The sequence below is a fragment of the Mustela putorius genome, unplaced genomic scaffold (assembly GCF_011764305.1).
Source record: "Mustela putorius furo isolate JIRA1106 unplaced genomic scaffold, ASM1176430v1.1 tig00000193_pilon_pilon_pilon, whole genome shotgun sequence".
Taxonomy (NCBI): Eukaryota; Metazoa; Chordata; class Mammalia; order Carnivora; family Mustelidae; genus Mustela; species Mustela putorius.
Window position 1 is genome coordinate 1,229,204 of NW_025421309.1, and position 22,960 is coordinate 1,252,163.

The 22,960-nt window shown below is 45.2% G+C and overlaps 1 protein-coding gene across 1 annotated transcript in view; it reads left to right on the forward strand.

Moving 5' to 3' along the window:
- LOC101680071 (SV2 related protein) overlaps positions 1 to 22,960 on the forward strand; it is a 73,788-nt gene that overhangs the window by 23,914 nt on the left and 26,914 nt on the right. Inside the window, exons 3-6 of the mRNA XM_004779097.3 lie at positions 2,223 to 2,308; positions 3,868 to 3,966; positions 7,790 to 7,861; positions 16,465 to 16,589. Of these exons, the coding sequence (XP_004779154.1) occupies positions 2,223 to 2,308; positions 3,868 to 3,966; positions 7,790 to 7,861; positions 16,465 to 16,589 (382 nt within the window). The remainder of the gene's footprint in view (positions 1 to 2,222; positions 2,309 to 3,867; positions 3,967 to 7,789; positions 7,862 to 16,464; positions 16,590 to 22,960) is intronic.

Sequence of the window (22,960 nt, forward strand, 5' to 3'; positions counted from 1 at the left end):
AAGAGCAAACTAAAGCACAGAAAGACTCAGCATCTTGTCCAGGGATATATAGATAAAAATGAGTGAAGCTGAGTCTCTATCCAGGCCATCCAACCTCCGAGTGCGTATGCTAACCCATGACCTTGGGTTACTCCGAGTAGAACTAGTCAAACAAGAGACCGGAGGTGGGGCCGTCGGACCTGGTCTGCCCTCACACATGCTGCTGGTTGATGGAAACTTTCCATGCAATTCCAAAAGGTTCCAGATTCCCACCATGAGAAAGAATTAATGTCTTCAACCCAAAGCCTGGTTGGGGTGGGAGGGAGTTCTAAGGAGGCAGTGGCCAGGGAGAGGGCAGACAGTGGGTGGGTGCAGCAGCTTTACTCTCAGGTTTATCTGGACTTAGGTCCTAGAGCCACAGTGTGGCCTCTGGGTGATGCTGGGCAAGTCCATGTCCTCCTCTGCAACCCAGAGCTGGGACTGGTCCTGAAGTAATAGCTGAGACAGGGACTAAATGGGATAGGGTACATCAACGTCTTTGTGCAGTGCCTGGCCCACAGTCAGCAATCAGACACACACCATTAGTTTACGTATCCCCCTTCTTATTACTGATGATTCTCCAGGACTCACTCTGCTTTCTCCTCAGTATTTTTTTGCTGAAGGAAACCAGCCCCTGCTGATATGATAAACACCAACTCACACTTCGGGAGAAAATGATGATTGATGTGAGAGGCCCATGATTGAAATTCTGCAAAGATGACAGCTCCCAGCAGGGGCTGATGAGAGCCTCAGAAGCAGCTCACAGAAGGGCCATACAGTGTGCCCTTTTAGTATTTTTATTTTGTAATTAAGTTTTTTTGGAAACCCTTATAGATTTCAGAAAGGTTGTAGACATAGCTCCCGCACACCCTCCATGCAGCTTTCCCTGCTGGTACCCCTCACCCGGCCACCACGCGTTTGTCGAAATGGGGGAAAGAACACTGGTACCATGCTGTTGACTAAACCCCAGAATTCATTCAGAATTCACCAGTTTTTTCCAGCAGCGCTGTTGCCGGACACCATCCCGCCTACTAGATTGTGTTCGGTCTTTCCATATTTTCCCAAAACACTTCGTGTATTAATTATATCCTACTTTTTCTGAACACACAAATAACAAATGTTCCTTTGGAAAGCATTGCAACATGAGAGAAAGTTACCCAGTGGGAAAGTGAGTGCCAGCCTCAAAGATGACTTTGTTAACAGTTTGTGGACATTCAATCTTACTTCCCCTGCATGCACATGCACACACATCTCATTTTATCAAGAAGACCGTTTTTTTTTTAATGTTTAGATTCAAGTTTTGTGTGTTTTTTTTTTTAAGATTTTACCCATTTATTTGACAGACAGAGATCACAAGTAGGCAGAGAAGCAGGCAGAGAGAGAGAGGAGGAAGCAGGCTCCTTGATGAGCAGAGAGCCTGATGCGGGGCTCAATCCCAGGACTCTGGGATCATGACCTGAGCTGAAGGCAGAGGCTTTAACCCACTGAGCCACCCAGGCGCCCCTCACGAAGACCGTTCTTAATGATGCCTACCTCTTCCCAGTTACCTTTCGACTTAACGTGGATAGCTTTCCATCTGAGTGCAGGGGCATTTAGCTTTTAAAAAGTCTCTTTCTTTCCCAACTAAGGAAGCAATACACTGTTGAAGAGAGTTGAAATCTCACAGGAGCTCTCCCTTCCTCTCTCCAAAGACAACAAAAATGAAACCGTAAGGTGAAGTTTGGTATACATTCCATGCATCAGCACATACATATATCCATATGCATACATATACACGTAGGCGTGTACATTTCTGAGAAGAGAGTCATACCATACAGGCTGCACAGATTGCTTCGTTTTTAAAAATTAATTAACAATATGTTAGGTACATCTTCCTATATCTGCACATTCCTTTTAACAGGCAGGTCATATTTCGTAATGTGCATATATACATGTGTATATATGATGATGAGACATATAATAATTTATCTAACCAACCCCTGTTGTCAGTCTGGGTTTTCCTGTTTTCCCTTTTATAAACAATGTTGCCGTGGACTTTGTAAGCAAGGCATCTCTTCGCATTTGCGGGAATGTTTCTTTAGGATGACATTTCTAGAAATAGCGTGTGCTGCCTTTACTAAGCTTGGCTGTAGACTGCCCCGCCCCATGCAGAGAGTTGCGGGATGCCCTCATTCCTTCCTCTGATCTCCCTCTCTCTTTTCCAGATACTTTCATGGTGGAAGATGCGGTGGAAGCCATTGGGTTTGGAAAATTTCAATGGAAGCTGTCTGTTCTCACCGGCTTGGCTTGGGCAAGTATTCCCAGGAACGATGACCTCATATTCAGTCCCCGGGAAACCTCATGCTGCTTGAATGACTTCTGGGGGCCACAAGGAAGGACATAGTTCCCTCCACATGGAGGCTTTGCTTGAATCAACAAAAGTTTATGTTGAATGATCCTTGGCGACCATGAAGATCTGCCCTTGGTGGGAGTTTGCGGGTAATTGGCGATTGCCCTCAAGGTGGATTTGAAGCTTCTGGCTAAATTAAGGGGTTCTTAACCATTTGGGACTCAGGGCTGCCATAGGATGATGATGTCATCTTTGGAGCTCCCCCTTGATAAACATGCACCAATAAAAATGTGCCTCCTGCCTCAAGAGGTTCATGATGTCTTGTTAAAATCCCCTAATCTACCTCTAGCAAGGAACACAGCTAGACCTTTAATACAACTGAAACTGACTTTTATGAAAGCTGTAAGATAGTGACCAGATGACCCACTTTTTTTCAACTGGATCTCCAGTTTCCCCACGTCACTGAGCAACCCCCTAATTTTTTAAAATAAATTTTATTTATTTTATATAATTTATTATATAATATAGATAATATAATATTTAAATATATTATATATATTATTTTATATAATAAAATAAATTTTACTTATTTATTAGAGAGAGAGGAGGTGAGAGAGAGCATGAGCGAGGAGAAGGTCAGAGGGGGAAGCAGACTCCCCATGGAGCTGGGAGCCCAATGCGGGACTCGATCCGGGGACTCCAGGATCATGACCTGAGCTGAAAGCAGTCGTCCAACAGACTGAGCCACCCAGGCGTCCTGAGCACCTCCTTAATTTAAAAAGCCACCAGCATTATCCATCACATTCCCACGGCCGTGCGGGTCTACTTTTGGTCTCTCATTTCTGTCTCGTCTCATAAAGATACCATGATATATAATTACTGGGACTTCCTGGTATGTGCTAATATAGTAAAAGGTTGTACTTATTAAATTCACTGACAGTTCTGCCTGAGGTTTATAAACCAAAGATAAACTTGTCTTCCATTGAGTTAAAGAGAAAAGATCATTTTCTCTCTACCTCTACAAAAAGTTTTTCTCAGATTTTAGAAATAGAATGTCTCCCCCACTTCATTTGGGGAATGCCCCTATGGCTTTATTTTTTTTAAGATTATTTATTTTATTTATTTATTTGAGAGAGAGAGTGTGTGTGTGTGTGTGTGTGATCATGAACTGGGGGAAGTCTCCTTGCTGAGCAAGGAGCACAACTCAGGGCTCCATCCCAGGACCCTTGGGATCATGACCTGAGCTGAAAGCAGATGCTTAACTCACTGAGCCACCCAGGCATCCCTGCCCCTATGGTTTGAAAAACAGAAACACACACAGAACATTAACTGCCTATTTGTCCGTTCCCGCATGGTACTCATACTGTTCGAACCTTTCAGTGTTTCGATGTGCAGCAGGGCACTCAGCAGCCAGTAGAAGAGGGGCTTCTGTATGCCCTCTCAGGGGTTGTGGACTTGGTCACAGCCTGCCCCAGCCCTGGGCAGACTCTGGCCTTACAACGTTTGCTTCCTCCCTGCAGATGGCCGATGCCATGGAAATGATGATCCTCAGCATCCTTGCCCCACAGCTGCACTGCGAGTGGAGACTCCCCAGTTGGCAGGTGGCGTTGTTGACCTCGGTAGGCAGCCCTGCAGCTCTCTCCTGGCTTGCGCACACAGTCAGGACCTCCCCCCGGGGCGTTCTGTGGGGGTGTCTCCCTCTTTTTCTGCTGCCAAGGGCTCAGCAGGAAAGAATGAAGCCCTCGCTGGAAATCATGCAACCCCCCCGTGGGGCCCCACAACCTGGGGTCCCAGACCTTCTGCGCAGTTGCTGGGAAGTTGGAATCCACCTGCTCATAAATCTCATAACCTCACCTGACAGCAAAATGGAGACACCAGCACGAGTGTGATCTGAGGATTGAAACCACTCCATTCCTGACCCATAGTAGATGTTGAATAAATGGTGGGGAGCGCTGCTCCCTGAATGAAGACTCGATGGAAAGTGACGGAGAACCCTCAATATTTGTTAGGGGAGTCCAGTGGCAACCCTCTAAAAGGGTGAGGAATGGCCAGGCTGGAGAAGAGGGTAATAATAATGGTACAAAAGCTAATATTTCTTGAGCTCTTTCTGTGCAAAGGGCTTTACATATATTGCATGCAATCTATGCATAATATATCTTGTGCTCTTTAATCCTTACAACCCTAGGAAGTAGGTACTATTATTAAATGAGGAAAATGAGGCACAGAGAGGTTAAGTCACTCACGAAGGTCACACAGCCTAGCTACTGGCAGAGTACAGTAATTGTTAGTCAGGAGCTCCTCCCAGGATGCTGTAACTGTTCTAAAATGGGCTTCAGTAACCAGGCCTGCTATTATCAGTAAAACTGTGCAGCCCCATGGGACGAGTTTTATAAACACATACTGCTGCCTTTTGTGGTTTAGTCACCTGGATGTGTGTGTGACCTTGAGCAAGGTGCTTTACGGCACTATTTCATCTCCTGCAAAATGGGTGTGATGACGGCTGTTTCTCTGCAAATGAGCCATGAAAATATACAGTGCCTAGCAGGGGATAGGCTTGTGTGCTTGATACTTCTCTCTGTGTTCCTGATTCTCACTGATACCCCCAAAGCTGTGTTTTTGCAATGTGGAACCTTTCTTGGCTCTGAGAACCATTTTATTTGTAACAAACAAACCATTTACTGAGCACTTACTATGTTCCAGACTCTGCGCTAAGGGTTTGGCATACAAATCTTTTTAGCCTTCTCAACCCTGTGAAAGAGGTGCTCTTATCACTCCCATTTTCGGAGAGGGTGATGACTTGCCCAAACTCACACAGCCCATAAGAGGCAGAGGCAGAATTGAAATCCAGGTCTGTAAGACTCAGAGTCCCCATTCCCAGCCACTGCCCTGGACTACTTCCTTATGGCATAAAATTTAGACTCATGGGCTGGGTAAAGTTATGAAGTTTCATGGCCAAGCTTCTATGGAAAAGTTAGAGCACGGCAGGAGTTGCTTTACCTCTATAAGGTACATACAGAGGATAAGAGAGACCAACACTATTGTCATAAGAAATACGGTGCATGATTACCGTAATGACTGTGGAATAAAGTAGTGCTCTGCTGTGCCTAGATCTCTCCCTCCAGGGAGGGAAAATGGGACTGCGTGCTGACGGGGAATGCTTAATTCTTCCAGGGTGCAGGGATATCCCTTAGTACATGATTAAGACAAAACTGCACCCAAGACACCAGCCTTCAAACATTTTTGTTCTAGGTTATCTAGAAAAGAATTTTATGAAAACTATGCATGTGCCAGGACTCTCATAGAATTCAAAATTGACATTAACTGTCTTTATTTTATTTTTATAACTTTTTTGACATTACTTCTTCTTATTTTTTTATTTTTTTTTAACTTTTATTTATTTAAGTCCTCTCAACACCCAAAGTGGGGCTCAAACTCACAATCCCGAGATCAAGAGTCACACACTCCTCTGACTGACCCACCTGGGTGCCCCAATGTTAAATGTTTTAAATTGTACATTGCAGATTCAAAGGTTTCTGGCATATTGACATATTTTAAAAATTGAGTAAACTTTCATGTCACTTTTTAAAATGTACCAAATGGAATTGAAATATTTATCTGATACCCACTGTCCCATTTTAAAATAACATGAATAAGGTCTTCAGAAGTATTTGGAAATTTTGCCTTGTCTTGTTTTCTTCTTGGACTGGCATTTCCATTCCATATCTCTGTGTTTCATCATAGCAATGTTTTACTCTATTCGAAAGCACGCCATTTATCACCTGTCAGAATTTTCCGGGGCAGAATACATAAATTTTAAATTATTGCTTTTAATTTTCTGAGCTCATAAGGCTCTCCAGTGTTGACGTTTTTCTCTTGCATTGAGTTATCATGATAGTTTTTAGTAATATGCAATAGATCAAAATGAGAAAGAATTACTTTGATAGATAATGGTTAAACACAAGTGAGTTTTTATCAGGAATCTACCTTGTAATGAGTGGCGTGCAGCATCCAATTACATCCCATATTCTTGGATGAGGACTTTCTATTAAAGTGAGATGGGGCTTAGCATCAATTCCTTCCTATTTTTCATTTTTACTTCATTTCATGTAAAAAATGAGGGGGAACTGAAGGAGTTTTGTAATAGCTCAAAAAACTAGTGCCACTTATTTTTTCACCAACTTCCAAGTTACATGCTGAAGAGCACACAGCAACTGCTTATGAAAGATTATTTTTAGGGATCTAATTTGCTGACAGCTTGATTAAGCTCTCTTTCAATTCAGTTAAAAATACTAAAAAGGAATTGGAAGCATGATGACTCGCACAATGATTTGTGACTTGTCATTGGTCTCCCTTTGGAGGTGTCCTAGAAGGTTTAACCTCGAAGCATTGCCCTGAGAGGTGGAGGCACTGAGAAGCAGGAGGGGGTAATTGAGAAAGGAAGAGGGCAGGAAATAGGCATGACCTTTAGCTTGTCCTCAGGAAAGAGTTTATATGGAAGTTGAGGACTTGGAAATTAATTCCTTTAAAATTAGCCATGTCTGGTTGGAGCACCTGCCTCTGCGTCACCCCGGTTTACAGCCAGCTGCCCCACGACATGCCTGTGGTTTGGGGAGACAGCACCAGGCAGTGCCTTCACCTCTTTGGGCCTCAGTTGCCTTATCTGAAAAATGGGGATGATAATGGCACTTACCTCATAGGGCCACCGTGAACATTAGGTAGGATGTGAGTACAAAACATTTAGCGCACTGTCCTGCACTTGGAGAGGACAAGAAGAGGACACAGGGATGAAAGCTCCACTCAGTCTTCCTGGGTTTCAGACCTGGCTCTTCCTCAGCCCCCCTGGGGTACTGAACAGATTTCTTAACCCTTTGAGCCTCAGGCTCCCCATCTATAAAATGGGTATGACAATTCAAACCTCATTGACTCTGATCTATAATTAAGAAGTTAACAGTGAATTGCGGGGCACACCGTGAGTATTTTTTCTCTTAGAAATAACTTACGGTTCTCATCCCAACCTTTCTGTCTTCTGTTTCTCGTACCCTCCAAACTCTGACTTTGATCTTGTCTTAGCAACAGGGCAAGACCTTTCTTCGGTATGGTGAGAAATTGGCAAGAGTCTAGTTCTATGGTTATCCTGCCTGATTCCAGCCCAGGTTTTACTGTTTACACCTGCGTGACCCTGGCCAGGGGACATCCCCTATGTGAGTCTCCATTTCCTTGTCAGTCCTGGGGGCTTAATGATATCACCCACCCCCACAGGATCTTTGTGAGGCTTAACCAATAACAGGAAGCACACAGAACAGCATTTGCACCTTCATGGGATCCCAGCCAGTGTCAGCTCTGTGGTGTTCCTGGGCTGTGATAGCACAGTTTCACGTCATTGTTCTTTTTTGTGCGATGCTCCGTGTCACTATCTAACACACCCTGTCTTTCCATCCACAGGTAGTCTTTGTGGGCATGATGTCCAGCTCCACGCTCTGGGGAAACATCTCAGACCAGTACGGCAGGAAAACGGTAAGGTGACCTCACCTAAGTGCATGTCCTCTGGGTTCTCTTCATGCGGCAAAATGGTGCTGCTTAGCATTTGGGAGCCCCGATTAGCTCTGTCAAAATGCAATGAGAAGACATTGCTCTGAGGCTGTGGACTCTTGAAATCACACGTGCCTAGTGGGGCCCAAGCATGTATGTTTCAGAATGCAGAAGATTCTATCGGCCCTTCCTGGTCCCCTTGGCACTCACCATTCCCTTACACGAGACTGGGGGCAGTCAGGAGGGCCCACTGTGGGAACCTGTCTGCCTTCCCCAGCCCTCCTGGGATCACCACCTAAATAAACTGTTTGTACTAGAATTCTTGTGTCAGGGTCTGCTTTGGGGGAAGCCCAGCCTCAGAGACGACATGAAATGGATTTTTAAAGAAGGAAGAAGGAGGAAACTTACAGGTCTGGCATCACATTGAGCTCTTATTGTTTTCTTTGTCACTTCGTGGTCCCCTTTGTATTTTATGCTGCTCTTGCTTTGCTAGGCTGCCCCTGGGTTTTTTGAATGCTTCAGCAGGTGAAGCTACAGTCCTCCAAACTATAAACTTGGGCCTTATGGGAGAAAAGATCTCTGGAGATCTAGGCAAGCTCTACTTGGTTAAGTACCCTGCTCAGGACTAATTGTGCAATACTGGGTGATCACATGCCCTGACTGCTTTATCGTTCTCTTTTCTGGACTCCCCTCCTCTGTCTGCAGTTTCTCTGAGGCAGGATGGTGTAGCTGTTTACATGCTGGGGCTCTGGAATCAGGTGGGTCTGGGTACAGTTGTGACCCTGCCACCTCTGGCTGTGTGACCTCGGACAAGTGAATTGACCTCTCTGAGCGTCAGTTTCCTCTTCTGTATAAAGAAAAAAATAAGAGAGTCTACAGTGGAGGGTTCACTGAGAGCCTAGGTGTGAACAGCTTTGCACAATGTGAGGCACAGCTTAGACACAGGACACATGTGAGCTGGCATTGCGATGATAGCATTTCTGACAAGTTCCTAGGGAATGCTGATGCTGTTGGTCTGGGGCCATACTTTGAGAACTGACTTAGTCTAGTGTAGAGATCTAAACAAACTTGGAATTTTGTTAGGAAGGAAGAAAGGAGGTATGGATGCTGAGGGGTAACAGGTGGGGCCCACTGTAACCAGCATGCCATGGACTGATAATAACACAGTGCCTTGTATGGCAGGCCCTGTACCAAGCATGATACATGCATTAGCTCACCCAAACCACGGTACTGTTGTCAATCTGGTTCTACAGAAGGGGAAACTGAGGCACGGGGTGTGGGCACCTTGCCCAAGTCACACGGTTTTTATGTCACAGAGCCAGGTCTCACTCCTTCTAAGTCTAAACTCTTGCCTTAACCATGATGCTACTGGCTTGAATCCATAGATGCTCAACCAATGTATGTTGGTTCAATGGATGGATGGATGGATGGATAGTTGAACAGTGCAGTCCTGCTGCAGCCCCTCCCTCTGTGGCTGGACAGGAAACACATGGGCCAGCAGGCACCTGGGCGGCGTTGTCTTATACAACCACCAAGAAGTACCTGGGGCCAGGATCAGAGGTGACCAGGCTGGGAAACCAGCTACAGCCATTGTAGCACAGGGGCTCTCAGTTGGTTTTAGAGGCTGGGGAGGTCAGTTGGGAAGACCTCTCCAGGCCTCCCAAGGAGACTAGAACCTGGATGACTCTGGTTTTCAGGCCACAGTTCTCTAAACTCTGCCCATACATCTCTTCCTACCCACTTCCTTTTTCTGGAGGGTGTAAGTCATTGCTTCAGCCACTTTCTGGTTGGAAGATAGAGCAGAGCCAAGGCTGGAGGGAGGGAGGGAGGAGAGCAGGAAAGGCAGAAGACAGAAAGGAAGGAAAGAAGGAAAGAAGGGAGGGAGGGAGGGAAAACCCCTCTTAAAATGAAGCAGAGCGATTCTTGGGTGGCTTGAGCATTGAAAACTATAAATATGTGACTGAGGCTGGAACTAACATTAGCCTTCGCAGTTTTAAAATAATCGAAGGAGAAAGCTCTTCTGAAGTCTTCACGTGGTCTCTTCCTGTTCAGACTGGGCACGGGGTGGACGACTTGTCCCTCCGTCTCTGGCTAAAAACAATTTTTATTTACTTATTCTTGAGGCAAACATCCATCTGCACACACAAAATATTCAGGAGTCCGTAACAAGGAACTTTACTGTGCCCCAAATCCTCTTACCCCATTGCCGAATCACGAAGCCATGAAGAATACAGGGGGGATTCAGTGAAAACACCTGCATTTGGAGCCTGGGTCTGCCACTGGGAGAGTAAAGCAAGTCACTCTCCCCTCTTGGGGCCTCAGTTATGTCGGGGGAGATTGGATTAGTAATAGTGATAGTAACAGCTACCATTTATTGAGTTCCCGAAACTAAAGGGCAAATGGGTTTGTCCTCCATTGTGTCCGTTCTAATCATTCCATAGGGGATGCCAGACACATGGATTGGAGGAGTGGGAAGGCTCAGTGGGATGGTGCCGTGATCGATCAGTGATGTCTGCCAGGGGCAGGAGGGCGGCCAGGTGAGTGCCGTAAACCCTATAGGGAAGGTGGCTGTGCCTGTTTTGCTCCCTGAAGTGGCCCTGGGCTCCTGGAAGAGGACCTGCCTTATAGCAGACACTCCATAACTACCTCTCGAGTGGCTGAGCTCAATAGATGAAAATCAGACCTCCTTGTTGCCACTTTCTGCTGCTCTCTCATCCTCTCCAGACCAGCAAGGGACTTTACTGCTGAGTGTTTTCTGTTTGCCGAGAAGCCCCAAAAGGTTGCTAGCTTATGATTCTGGCATCCCTCAGAAGAGTGTGCTCATTCTGCCACTAAGGTCAGTCATGCATGCCTACCCTGTTCCCAGGAGGGAGCCCTATAGAATGTAGATGTCTTCGTTTTATGAGAAGGAGGAGAAAACTATAGCTCAGATTTTAAAAAGATTCCTAGACGGGTTTTCAGTAACGCCATTTACTGAATTTTGTGAGTTCTGAACACATTTTGGCAACTTCTAGAACAGTAGTTCTCACCGGAGGAGGGAGTGGGCAGATTTTTGTCTCCCCATTCCTCCAAGGGAACACTCAGCAATGTCTGGAGATGTTTTTTGGTTGTCACAATGGAGGGGAGGCATGCTCCTGGCATCTAGTGAGTCAGATTCTGCTCGATTTCCAAAAAGTCCACAGGACTGTCCAAACTGTGAAGGGCACCAGGGTTGAGAAACCAGGCTGCAGAGTGAAGGCACAGGTGATGCCAATTTGCACTATAGTGGAGAGTTTATTCTGTAGCATCTGATTGTGTCACCTGGGACCACTCTACCCTGATTTCCTATTTACCTCCCGGTGCTCATCAGGACAAATACTAACATGCCATCCCTGTGAAAGCAGGAGCTCTGGGGTCAGACTGTTAAGGTTCCTCTGCAGACAGGCTGCATGACCCTGAACAAGTTACTCCACCTCCCTGTCCCTCAGTTCCCTCATCTGTTAGTAGGATAATAATATTCTCCCTTCCACAGGGGTATTCTGGAGTCAATGGGCCTTGGCACAGAAAGCTCTTGGCCCAGAGGAAGTGATTCATAAATGCCCATTATTGTTTCTATCATTGACCAAGCTCATGACAATAATTGGAAATGCCAGTGTTGAAATGCAGGTGTGCACCTCTTGCTGTTGAGAGACATAACTGAATGTCCCCCCCGAACTCAGCTGAGCAGTTCGACATTCATCCATTCCCAACAGAGGAAGCCTGAGAGGATGCCTCTGGAGTGGTCCTCTAGCTCTCCCGACGGGAGAGAGGAGAAAGCGCCCCCAGACTGCAGGGCCCCTCCTCCGTGCATGGAATTCTGGCCCGACCGCAGGGAGGATGGATCAGGTTCTAATTATATGGCTTCTGTAGAACTCCTCCAGAAACAGAGGGTGAGCTGGGCAGCTGGCGAGCTTTAGCAAGTGCCAAGAATCTCCTCCTAGCTCCTTGATCTACCTCCGCCCAGCTGGGAGGCTTCTGGGAGGGTGTCCGCTGCATGACTTTGCAAGGGACTCACCTAAGAGGTTAGAACGCTGTGGGCCACTTTGATTCCTACAGAAGTTTCTGCAGCTGAAGGCTTATGGCAACCTCACAAAGGAAGGGCAGCTGTGGGTGTGTGGCCTTGCTGGGATGAAAATTCTCCATCCCCTCTGTCGAGTGAGGGAAACTTAAGCAAGTTGTTTCACTGCTCTGAGCCTCAGTTTCTCCATGTGTAAAACTGGGTTGACGAGAGCAATAATAGTTCAGGGGGTTGCAGGGAGGGTTATATGAGAAATGGAGGTAACGTGCTTAGAACAGTATTTACTGATGCGTGGTTAGCCCGTGATCAATGGTAACTATTATTGGCTGCGACTCAAAGAAGAAACATTTCAGAATATGATCAGGTCACTAGCTAGTCCAAAGGCTATAGGTCCCTGTTACCTTTGGCGAGGGAAAAGGAGGTGGCTGGCAGGCAACAGCCTTTCCTCTCAATATTTTGAAGATCCCCAGACCTCCTTGTCCCATGACTGTTTTCCTTGCCCTGGGCATTCCTGGAGGACACCAGGCATGAGTCTTCAGCCTTCCAGAACTGAGCGATGCTTATGATGATGACATCATCAGCTCCTTTTCAAGGCTGCATACCTGGTGCCCAAGAGGTGGCAAGACCCTCAGCTTCTTGGAGCAGAAACTTGAAGTCCTTCCAGGCTACAGGTTGTGAACCAGTGAGCCATGAACTGAACATGGTCTACAGATGTGTTTTATTTAACCCATGCTATGCTGTACAGGATTTTGAATCAACTGCCTCTGCTTCAGAAATGTATTTTGCATAAAAATAAACATTTGTGGCTTTTTTTTTTTTAATTCGGCTATCTGGCAACCCAGGGTCCACATTCTGTGATGGCAACTTTTGGCTAGAGCTGAGTAGAGACTGACAAGACAGGCCGAGTTCTCTTGCAGTCACCTGTACCCACCTGTCCTTGCTGCACGACACTGTCATGTATGTTCTCTGTCAGAGGCAACTGGAGCCATCAAAGCCCCAGGAGGAAGGGAGTGGCTCATTCAGAGTACAGCATTCAGGGTTGGAAGTTCTGACTTCCGGTTTGACTCTGCTGATCCTGGACAAATCACTCAACTATTTTGACCCTCACTGTGCTGATTTGTGAAGTAGGAGTGGAAATAGAAGCTTCTTTCCACAGGAGGCTGTGAGGACCCAGTATAATGATGGGGCAGTGATTTATAAAACAGGAATGAAAGGTCCCTGAAGTCAGAGACTATGGCTGTCATCTTCCCTGCTATAGTCCAAGACAAAGTGCAGTGTTTAGCAAACAGCAGGCACTCAATGTATGCATGGCCAAGGGACGAATGAATGAATGATAGCATCTTGACTGCCAGGCTCAATACATGCATATTGAACAAATGATTGAATGAGTGATGCATATCATTTGTTTAAGCAGGTGTCTGATACATGCGTATTGAATGAATGAGTAATACATGATTTTATTTCCAGTGTCTGACATACAGCAGGGACTTGATATATGTTTACTATTAAGTGAATAATGGAGTGAGCAATTTTTAATGAGTGTACAATGTCTAGAGCCTGGCATACAGGGAATGCTCGTAAATGAATATGGAAGGAAGAAAAGGAGAAAGGAAGAGAAGGTAGGAGGGAGAAGGGACCAACAGTCTGAAAGGTAGGACTGATGTTAGGCAGAATGACAAGTGTGGTTAATGAAAAGCTCAAAAGCCCAGGAGACATTTCTGCAGGGTCCCAAGCAGTGCTTGGATGGGGTTTGCTGTAGTACCCATGCCTTTGCAGTAGCCATGATGATACTCACCAATGGTTGCTGAGTCCACATTCCCTGGCCAACTGGAAAGCCCCAGCATCAGCAGACAAATGCCAAGCCAGCTGCAGCCTGCACTGACCCTACAGAACAGGCGACAAGCAGGTCTGTGCTGCCTGGTGTGAGAACCCCAATGGGATACCGCAGCTCCCAGGCAGTCCCTGGAGGGAGGCTTAGCTCTCAGGCACCGGTCTGGAGGCCCTCTTCTCTAGCCTCTCCTCTCCTGCTCTGTTTTCCCTCTCTTCATTTTCTCTACTGCTAATGATGTCTTTTTTTTTTTTTTTAAGATTGTGTTTATTTATTTGAAAGAGAGATGAGTGAGTGAGAGAAGGAGCAGGGGGAGGGGCAGAGAGAGAAGCAGACTCTTCACTGAGCAGAGAGCCTGACCTGGGGCTCCATACTGGGACGCCAGGATCATGATGGGAGCCAAAGGCAGACGCTTAACTGACTGAGCCCCCCAGGTGCCACCCCAATGATATCCGATTTCTGATTCAAGGCTCCTTGGGTTCCAAGGAAGCAAACCCCTCTAAGTTAGCTTAAGCCAAAAGAAGAGAAATAAGTATATGTGTGGGTGGCAAGTTACTAATTTCATAGTTATGTGTTTTAGGGTTGCAGAAATGTTGCTTTATTATTGTTGCAATAGATCCAGAGCTCCCTAGCCTTTAATAATTCCTATCCTACCTGTTTTGTTATATAATTAATATCTATCTTTATACCCATTTCATTAAAAAACAACAACAACAACAGAGCACCTGCGGGGGGCTCAGTTGGTTGAGTGACCAACTCTTGATTTCAGTTCAGGTCATGATCTCAGAGTCCTGAGATCAAGTCCCACGACTGACAAGTGGAGTCTGCTTGAGATCCTCTCTCTTCCTCTCCCTCTGCCCCTTCCCCCATGCCCTCTCTCTGAAATAAATAAATTGAATCTTTAAAAAAAAGAGAGAGAGAGAGAGAGACCTTAAATGCTTGTTTTTGAAAAAGGAAACTTTATAGAGCCTTAAATAGGAAATCAGTAGCAATTGCCCTAATTAGAAAATATTTGCAAAAATAAATACAATGAAAATAAGACAATGTTGCTAATTCTAGTTGGTCACGGTTGCTCCCCTGCCCTGTTTGTTTAAAAGAGAGATCAGTGGGTGTTTAAAAAGGTGTTAAAGACAGACTAGCTCCACATGGATACTTTCTTGGAGATAATTAGAATAATGATTGAAATAAAAAAGAAATCACTTTCTTGCAAGCTAATGCAAGTTATTTAAAATATTCCCTCTCCCACTTAAAAAACACTTTCCAGAAGGCTGGGGACCTCCATATTTCCTCTCTAGTCCCTTTGAATTCATTTTAATTTTTTAAAAAGCTTTCTTAAGTAATCTCTACACCCAGCATGGGGCTTGAACTCATAACCCTGAGATGAAGAGTTGCATGCTCTTCCAACTGAGCCAGCCAGGTGCCCCAGTTCATTTTAATTTTAAAGCTAAAATCAGGGCGCTTCACATTTTCCTTCTGAATTGTCCCCAGGGGGACAGGAGAGTGAACTCAAGGTTGGATCTGGGAGAATTATTGCAGATAGAGATCTGCCCAGACACCATGTTGCTGGTCTAAAATCCATGAAAGTTGGTCTCTACTCCATAATATGTTTGGTGTTGGCTTTGATACAAAATTTACATTTTAAATTGCATTCATCCTTAATTTTTTCTCAGTCTCTAGATGAACACTGCAGGAATATGTGTGTTTTGTCTTACAGCATTGTGTCCCCGGTGGTTCTCAACCCATCAAATGCAATGTTCCTTTTACTTAGATATTGTAATGAAAACTCTTAATAATGCCCCTTAATTATCCAGGAGTAATTTCAAAACTAAACTGAAGTAGCCACTCACATAATCTCCAAAAGAATCCAGGTATAAAAAATAATAATAATAAAATAAATCAGGTAGAATGCCCCACGTATGATATGATGGGTGATTTTTTTGAAGGAGTCAATTAATTAAATAAGGGTTATTTTCAATATGCAAATAGGCATGCACAATTGCCTAGATAATCAAAGGAAGTGGTTAATGTTTGTCCCTGATTATAAATAAGCTTGTATTTAACTGAATTTTATTGATTTTTTTTCTTTATATTTGACATTTTGAAATAGGATTAGTTCAGTCTGTTCATAGATAACACATGGAAACCCAGTGACTGTGTACAGATACTCCGTGACTCAAATACCACATGTAGTGTTGAATTTCACAGTATGGATTTCTGGAATAATGAAAAATTTTGTGAAGTTCCAGATAAAACCACCACAACAGACTTCCTTTGATTTACCTACAAGTTGTACCCCTACAAAATTAAGTGTATATTCAAACTATGTCCCTCCCCCCAAATCTTATTTCTATATAAAACAGAGTGAAAGTCAAGGTGCAAATAATCCTGGTTTTCACCTGCATGACAGTCAAGTAGAACATTCCATTTGAGATGGTACAGGATGCAAGACAAGTCTTTGTTGAGTCTCGTGCCCTGCCAGGCAACTAACATCTCAGGGTCCTAGGTACTAAATGCCGGTCAGTGGGGATGACCAAGATTGTCCCATAATTCTCCCACATCACCAGCCCCAGGGGTTGATACCATCACATAGAGAATCCCTGGTATTCCCTTGGCAGTGTGGACCGCTGTTGAGCATGACCCCATTGATGGCTTTCAACAGGTTTAGGGCCATGTGGTCTGGAGGTGCTGAGAAGACCTGTGACTCGGTATCTTCCTCCTCTGCAGGGGCTGAAGATCAGCGTGCTCTGGACTCTCTACTACGGCATCCTCAGTGCTTTCGCGCCTGTGTACAGCTGGATCCTGGTGCTCCGAGGCCTGGTGGGCTTCGGGATCGGCGGGGTCCCCCAGTCGTAAGTAAACACCCAGCTCTGGCCATCTAGCAAGACAGCCAGTCAGCTATGTTCATGACCTTGGGCCAGATGTGGAGATGGTGCACTAGGACTTCTGGGGTCAAGGAGGTAGCCAGAGAGGAGTACCATTATCAGTATTGTAATGATTGACGATGCAAAAGCCACACAGTAGGGGCATGTGGCTGGCTCAGTCAGTGGAGCGTGGGACTCTCCATCTCGGTGTTGTAAGTTTGAGCCCCATGTTGGGTGTAGAGATTACTTAAACATAAAATCCTAAGAGGCACCTGGGTGGCTCAGTCTGTTAGGCATCTGACTCTTGGTTTTGGCTAGGGTTGTGATCTCAGGGGCCTAGAATAGAGCCCTGTATTGGGCTCCACATTTGGTATAGATTCTGTTTGGGATTCTTTCTCATTCTGTTCCTCCTGCTCCTGCTCTCTCTCTCCATCCCCCCTCAAATAACTACATAAATCTTTAAATACACACACACACACACACACACACACACACACACAAAATCTTTAAAAAAATGCATTGTAATAGCTGGAAGGTCATAAATGTGAAATAATCATAAAAATGATAGATTTGCATTGACTAGGCATTTCTCTGGGACACATCGCAGCAGCTCTGGGAGGTACATGTTTATCAAGTGATTGCCATCTCCATTTTATAGTTGAAGCCAAGACGCAGTGGGGTGCGTAGTGGAACTAAGAACCCTAGTCTATCTTCCTACAGCATCCACGCTCTTAACCATCATGAGGGGCACAAGACGCCTTCCCCCCACTTTAATCTAAGCTCAAGGTGGGGTGGGCCAAACCATATGCAAACTGAGTGTTAGTTTGTTGGTGCTGTTCTTAAGGTACTGAGAGAAGTCACTGTTGCAGGAAGAAGTTACCCTGTCCTGGGAGATGGGCAGACATTGTCATGTGGGCTGTATCCAACCTGCTGAGTCATTTTATAAAGTTTTATTGGAATAACCACATCCTTCATTATCATGTGAACTATGCTCATTATCATGTACAGAAACAGAGTTGAATAGTCTCAACAATATTTACTATCCAGCCCCTTGTAGAAAAGGTGCATTGACCCCAACCTAGAGGATGATGATAGCCAACATTTGGTGTTTACTAAGAAGCAGGTACTTTTCTAAGCAGTTTACCAGACTATTTCCTTTAACCCCCCCCCCCAAAATTTCCTAGGTAAATTCTATTGTTCATCCCATTTCACAGATACAGAAACTGAAGCACAGAAAGGTAAAGTGACTTGGCCCAGGTGACACAGCCAGGAAGAGGCAGAGTCAGAATCTTAACTCAGACCCTCTAACTCCAGAGCCTAGGCTCTAACCATTGCATTGTACTGCCTTTCTATTAAGGATTGGGAAAGAGTCAAAGGCATTGGGAATGATATAGGATATTTCATAGGAAGTGATCTGAATGAAAAGAGGGATCCATAGCTGAGTCCAAGGAAGGCTAAGTGTCCATTCTGGTTAGTTTGTTGGGGTGAGATATGTGAGAACTGAAAGCTGAGGTTGGATAGGTAGACCAGGGCAAGCTTCCTAGAATGTCAGGCCCAAGGGATTGCCCACAGGCACTGAGGAGCCACTGAGAGTTCTTGAGCAAGGGAAGTACTTTAGAAGTAGTCATCCAGCAATGGTGGGTAGGATGGATTGAAGGTAAGGAATAATACTTCCTCTTGCAATAATTTAGAGAAATTTCCCATAAGGACTAGTTTATTCATTTATTCAGCCAATATTTCTTGAGTGCCTACTATGGCACTGGCCTAGTACTTCATGCTGGGGATATAGCAAGCAGTGAGCAAGACCGACATGGTCCTGTTATAGGTGGGGACCTTGCAAAACAGAATGTGGGTTGGAGATGAGTGTGCAAGTGGTTATCGAGATCAGCACTGGCAAGGGAGTGAGTAAAGCTGGAATGGGCAGAGGAAGGTGTTGAGCACAGCTGATTCTGTAGGAGTTCCAGAGCTAGGATGCCTTTTTAGAGTTGTTCCAAAATGAGCCATGGGGGCTGGACTTTTGTACCTTCACATCAACCCCATTGGACATGGGCTGCCCTTAAGGAGCGAGCATGACCTTGGGCAAGGCAGCTGCTTTTGGTCAAGGCCAGGAACTCAATTCTGAGCTCTTAGCAGGTAACATTCCTCGTCATTCCGGAGGGACTGTGTGCTTCAGTCCTCAAGGGTGAGTCCAGGTGGTATATCACAGGACCCTCCACAGTCTACCCTCTGCACCTCTTGGATTCCCTTTCTTCATCCCATCTGGGAACAGTTTCTCCAGGATTCCCCTTGATCTTTTCCCTAAAAAGATTTAGAAGAGGGTGGCTAGTGGAATAAACTAAAGTCCCTGTTATTGCTGCTGGCCTCCAGGCTACCCCTGAGGCCCAGTATCTTCCACCCTTGCTACTCATTCTATGTTCCCATCACCTCTGGCCAGCACTTATGCAGTCAACATGGTTTACCTGGTGGGATGATCCAGACCCCATGCCTGAGTCACTGTGTCCTTCCCAGGCTGTAGCTGCTGCTTGTCCATTTTAACACCAAAATTGGGCAGGGGGTTGCCGAAAGATGTCCATTGCATCACCTGGGTGTCCCATTAGATGACAGCAGCCCCACCGCTTCCTGATTCTCAAGGTCAACTCTTCAGACCGAATGCTGACTCTCTTTCTTGAGAAGAACCCAAAGTTACTAAGTGGGAAACTTTGCCTAAAGTCTAATGGGATTTTTTTTTTTTAGATTTTATTTATTTATTTGACTGACAGAAATCACAAGTAGGCAGAGAGACAGGCAGAGAGAGAGGAGGAAGCAGACTCCCTGCTGAGCAGAGAGCCCGATGTGGGACTCAATCCCAGGAACCTGGGATCATGACTTGAGCTGAAGGCAGAGGCTTTAACCCACTGAGCCACCCAAGCGCCCCATCTAATGGGATTCTTGCAAGGGAAGCATGCCCTGAGGGAAGCATGCCCTCTCTGGAAACCAGGACCTCTAAGCCCACAGGTGGTAGAAGTACAAATTCCTCCTTCAACCCTTTGACTTCTGAACGATGTATTCCTTCTACATTGCACAATATGATAGGCATTGATTTAAGGGTGTGTTATGTCCTGCAAGACAGTATCCCATCCTCACACAGCATCATCTCCAAGCTGATGCCTCAGTGCCACCTCCAAGAGTCTGTTCCATTCCCCTGTCTGGCCAGCAGCTGCAAGGTACCATAAGATATGATAGGACCAGTGGATTCCATGGTCCTATACCCACTGCTGCATCTCCTTTGTTATGTATCAGCTCCCTTGGTCCCAAGCACTGAAATGTGGATTCTGTGTCAGTGAGTCAAACATCGAAAAACCCTCAGATAGTGGTGCTGGGTGAAGCCCCAGGGGCAGGAAAGGCAAACCGATACCCAGGATATGTGCCAGTTCCTTCAAGATGAGTCACTGTTCCTTCCACAATGGAAGGATGTTCAGTATAAATAATTCGCCACCACGTGACATGGGATGGCTCCATCCTGGGGGGTCTGCATTGGCCTCTGCTGGTGGAAGATGGGCTTTGGTGCATGAGAATCTGGCCCAATTGCCTCTCGAGGGTTAAGAGTTCACTGGCTGGCTTCTTGAGCCTGTTGAGTGTCATGGGTGGGGAAGACCAGGAAAGGGCATCCAGAAGGGTAAGGCTAACACTGAAGTAATGTGACTTGGTCATGACCACCAGATTCAAATCCTGACTCTGTCATGTAACAGCTGTATGCCCTTAGGCAAGTCCCTAAACCTTTCTGTGCCTCAGTTTCTTCATCTCTAAAATGGAGATAATAGCATACCTACGTCATGGGGTCACTTAGGATATTACATGGCAACACATGTGAAGTGTCCACAACAGTGCCCGGCAGAGTGCTCAGGGAGCGTTAGCACGTGTCGGGTCTGCCAAAGGCCTTGAAACTCAGGTGTCAGTGTGATGGATGTTGGACTCCGTGGGTAATTATGGAAAGAGTAAATGGGAATGGGAGATGTAACCACATGGAGTGAACACAACAAATCCCCAGACTCTTTCTGCCACTTAGAGGCTGGAAGGGCACTAAGTAGCTCTCAGTTCTCCCCAGTCCTTCCTTCCCTATTCATTATCGATCCCTCCAGGGCTCTATGGAGTAAACATCTGACATACACTCCTGGACCTAGGATGGGCTTAAAAACCACTGGAGCTTGAGACAGAAGCCATTAAGCCAAGCCCATAAATCTGGGCTGGCAGGAGCTTGGGGCCAATGTCCTCCACATCTGGACCAACTCCAGGAATTCCTGCGGACACAGCCACTGTCCCATTCATGAGCCACTCATTGACTAGAGAACAGTTTTCCTCTAGGGGCTGGAAGGAAGGCACTCACAGAAGTACCCATTAAATTCCTTTCCCAGGGAAATGACAGCAGAACCAGCCTCCAAAGAGCTACCTGGATTTTCCTCCCACAAGAGGGAAGAGAAAGGAACTAACTACAAATCCAGAATGTCCAGCGATTCTTGTCTGAAATGGGGGGAATGAGAAGAGCTACTTTCCATTTCTTCTTCTCCACATTGTCTGAAAATGTCATCAAAGGTCTAAGAATTAGAATAGATCTATGACAGTGCTGGGAAACAAGAAAATGGCACCATCGGCCAACCAGAAATTTTGAGGAGCCTCTGGAAGATTGTAGGCAGATGGGATTCCAAAGGCAGAGTAACCGGAAGAGAGAACACCCACCTTCTAAACCTGCAAACGGGAGAGATCATCGGGGAGAGAGGACAGGACACCAGGGGAATAAAATTAAGAACACAGAGCAGCTGGGAGGGCCTTTGCCCCTTACTCATCTGTCATGAGGGTCCTCAGCTTACCTGCCTGCTCCCTACCCCCACCTCCCAAACACCGTGCCTCCCCCCTTAGCTGTTCCTTTACTTAACCCTAGCCCAGCCCTTCTTCTTGTTTATATAACTATTGTCCACATGACCATTTTAAAACTCTCCAAACCTCAAAGCACAGGTTTTATCACCCCCATTTTACAGATAAGAAAACTGGGGTTTTGAAGATTATGTAACATGCCCAAGTCTGCACAGCTAACAAAGGACAGAGCTAAGTTTCAAACATCATTTGACCCTACAAATATTTTCTCTTGAATACTCCACTCTATAGCTCTTTTGTCCATGAAGAGAGCAAGTAAAAACAAACAAAATTACAGAAGAAATATTTAGCCACCCAAGAGAGCCATTGGCTTCCCAGAACTTCCACTCCAGCCATTTATGTAAAAATAATCATGGTTTAATTATGCAATGTTCTTAACTAGTTATAAAAATGGCTCCCTTAAGTTCATTATTTGGAAACATTGAGTTGAAGATTTTTTTTTTAGTTGAAGATATTTTTATGTAATTAAATGCAACCAAGAGTTTCCATTCATTTAGGCTTTGCACCACCTCAAAAAACCAAATGAGTAAGACTTTGCTGTGTAATTTTTTAAAGTGAAACAAGCAAGAAGTTCTTATAATGAATTTTTAGTATAAATACAAATTATATTACTTAAAATTGAAAATTGTTAAAATTAAATTAAAAACTGTCTTTATTTCAGTTTTATCCATGTGTAACTGACATCCAGAATTCAAGGTATAGAGCATAATGACTTACCTATCTTGCAAAATGATCAGCTCAATAAGTTTAGTTAATGCACATCATCTTGTCTATAAACTATATTATTAATAAAGAGCCCATCCCTCAGCCCTGATCTGTGCTTTTCTATGTGCTTCCTTCTATCCCTCTTTTTGTAATTTTTTAAAAGATTTTCCTTTAAGTCATCTCTACACCCAATATGGGGCTTGAACTCACAACCCCAAGATCAGGAGTCATGTACTCTACTGACTGAGCCAGTCAGATGCCCCATTCCTCTTTTTCTTCTTTCCTTTATTTCTTCCCCTGAAGTGGGAATATTGGTCCTTGGTGATAACCACTGTAACATTTTTTTTAAAAGATTTTATTTATTTATTTGACAGAGAGAGAGATCACAAGTAGGCAGAGAGGCAGGCAGAGAGAGAGAGAGAAGCAGGCTCCCCGCCGAGCAAAGAGCCCAATGTGGGGCTCGATCCCAGGACACTGAGATCATGACCTGAGCTGAAGGCAGCAGCTTAATCCACTGAGCCACCCAGGCGCCCCACCACTGTAACATTAATAGTGATGATGATCATGTCCATTGAGTGCTTACCAAGTGGCAGGCACTATGCTAAGTGCTCTCTTCCCACTACCTCATCTTGTTCACTGACAACCCTATCATCCCCAGTTTACAGAAGATAAAACTGAGGCTCAACAATCATTAAATGGCTTGCTTAAGGCCAGATGGTTATAAAATGGAGCATGGAATTACCTCT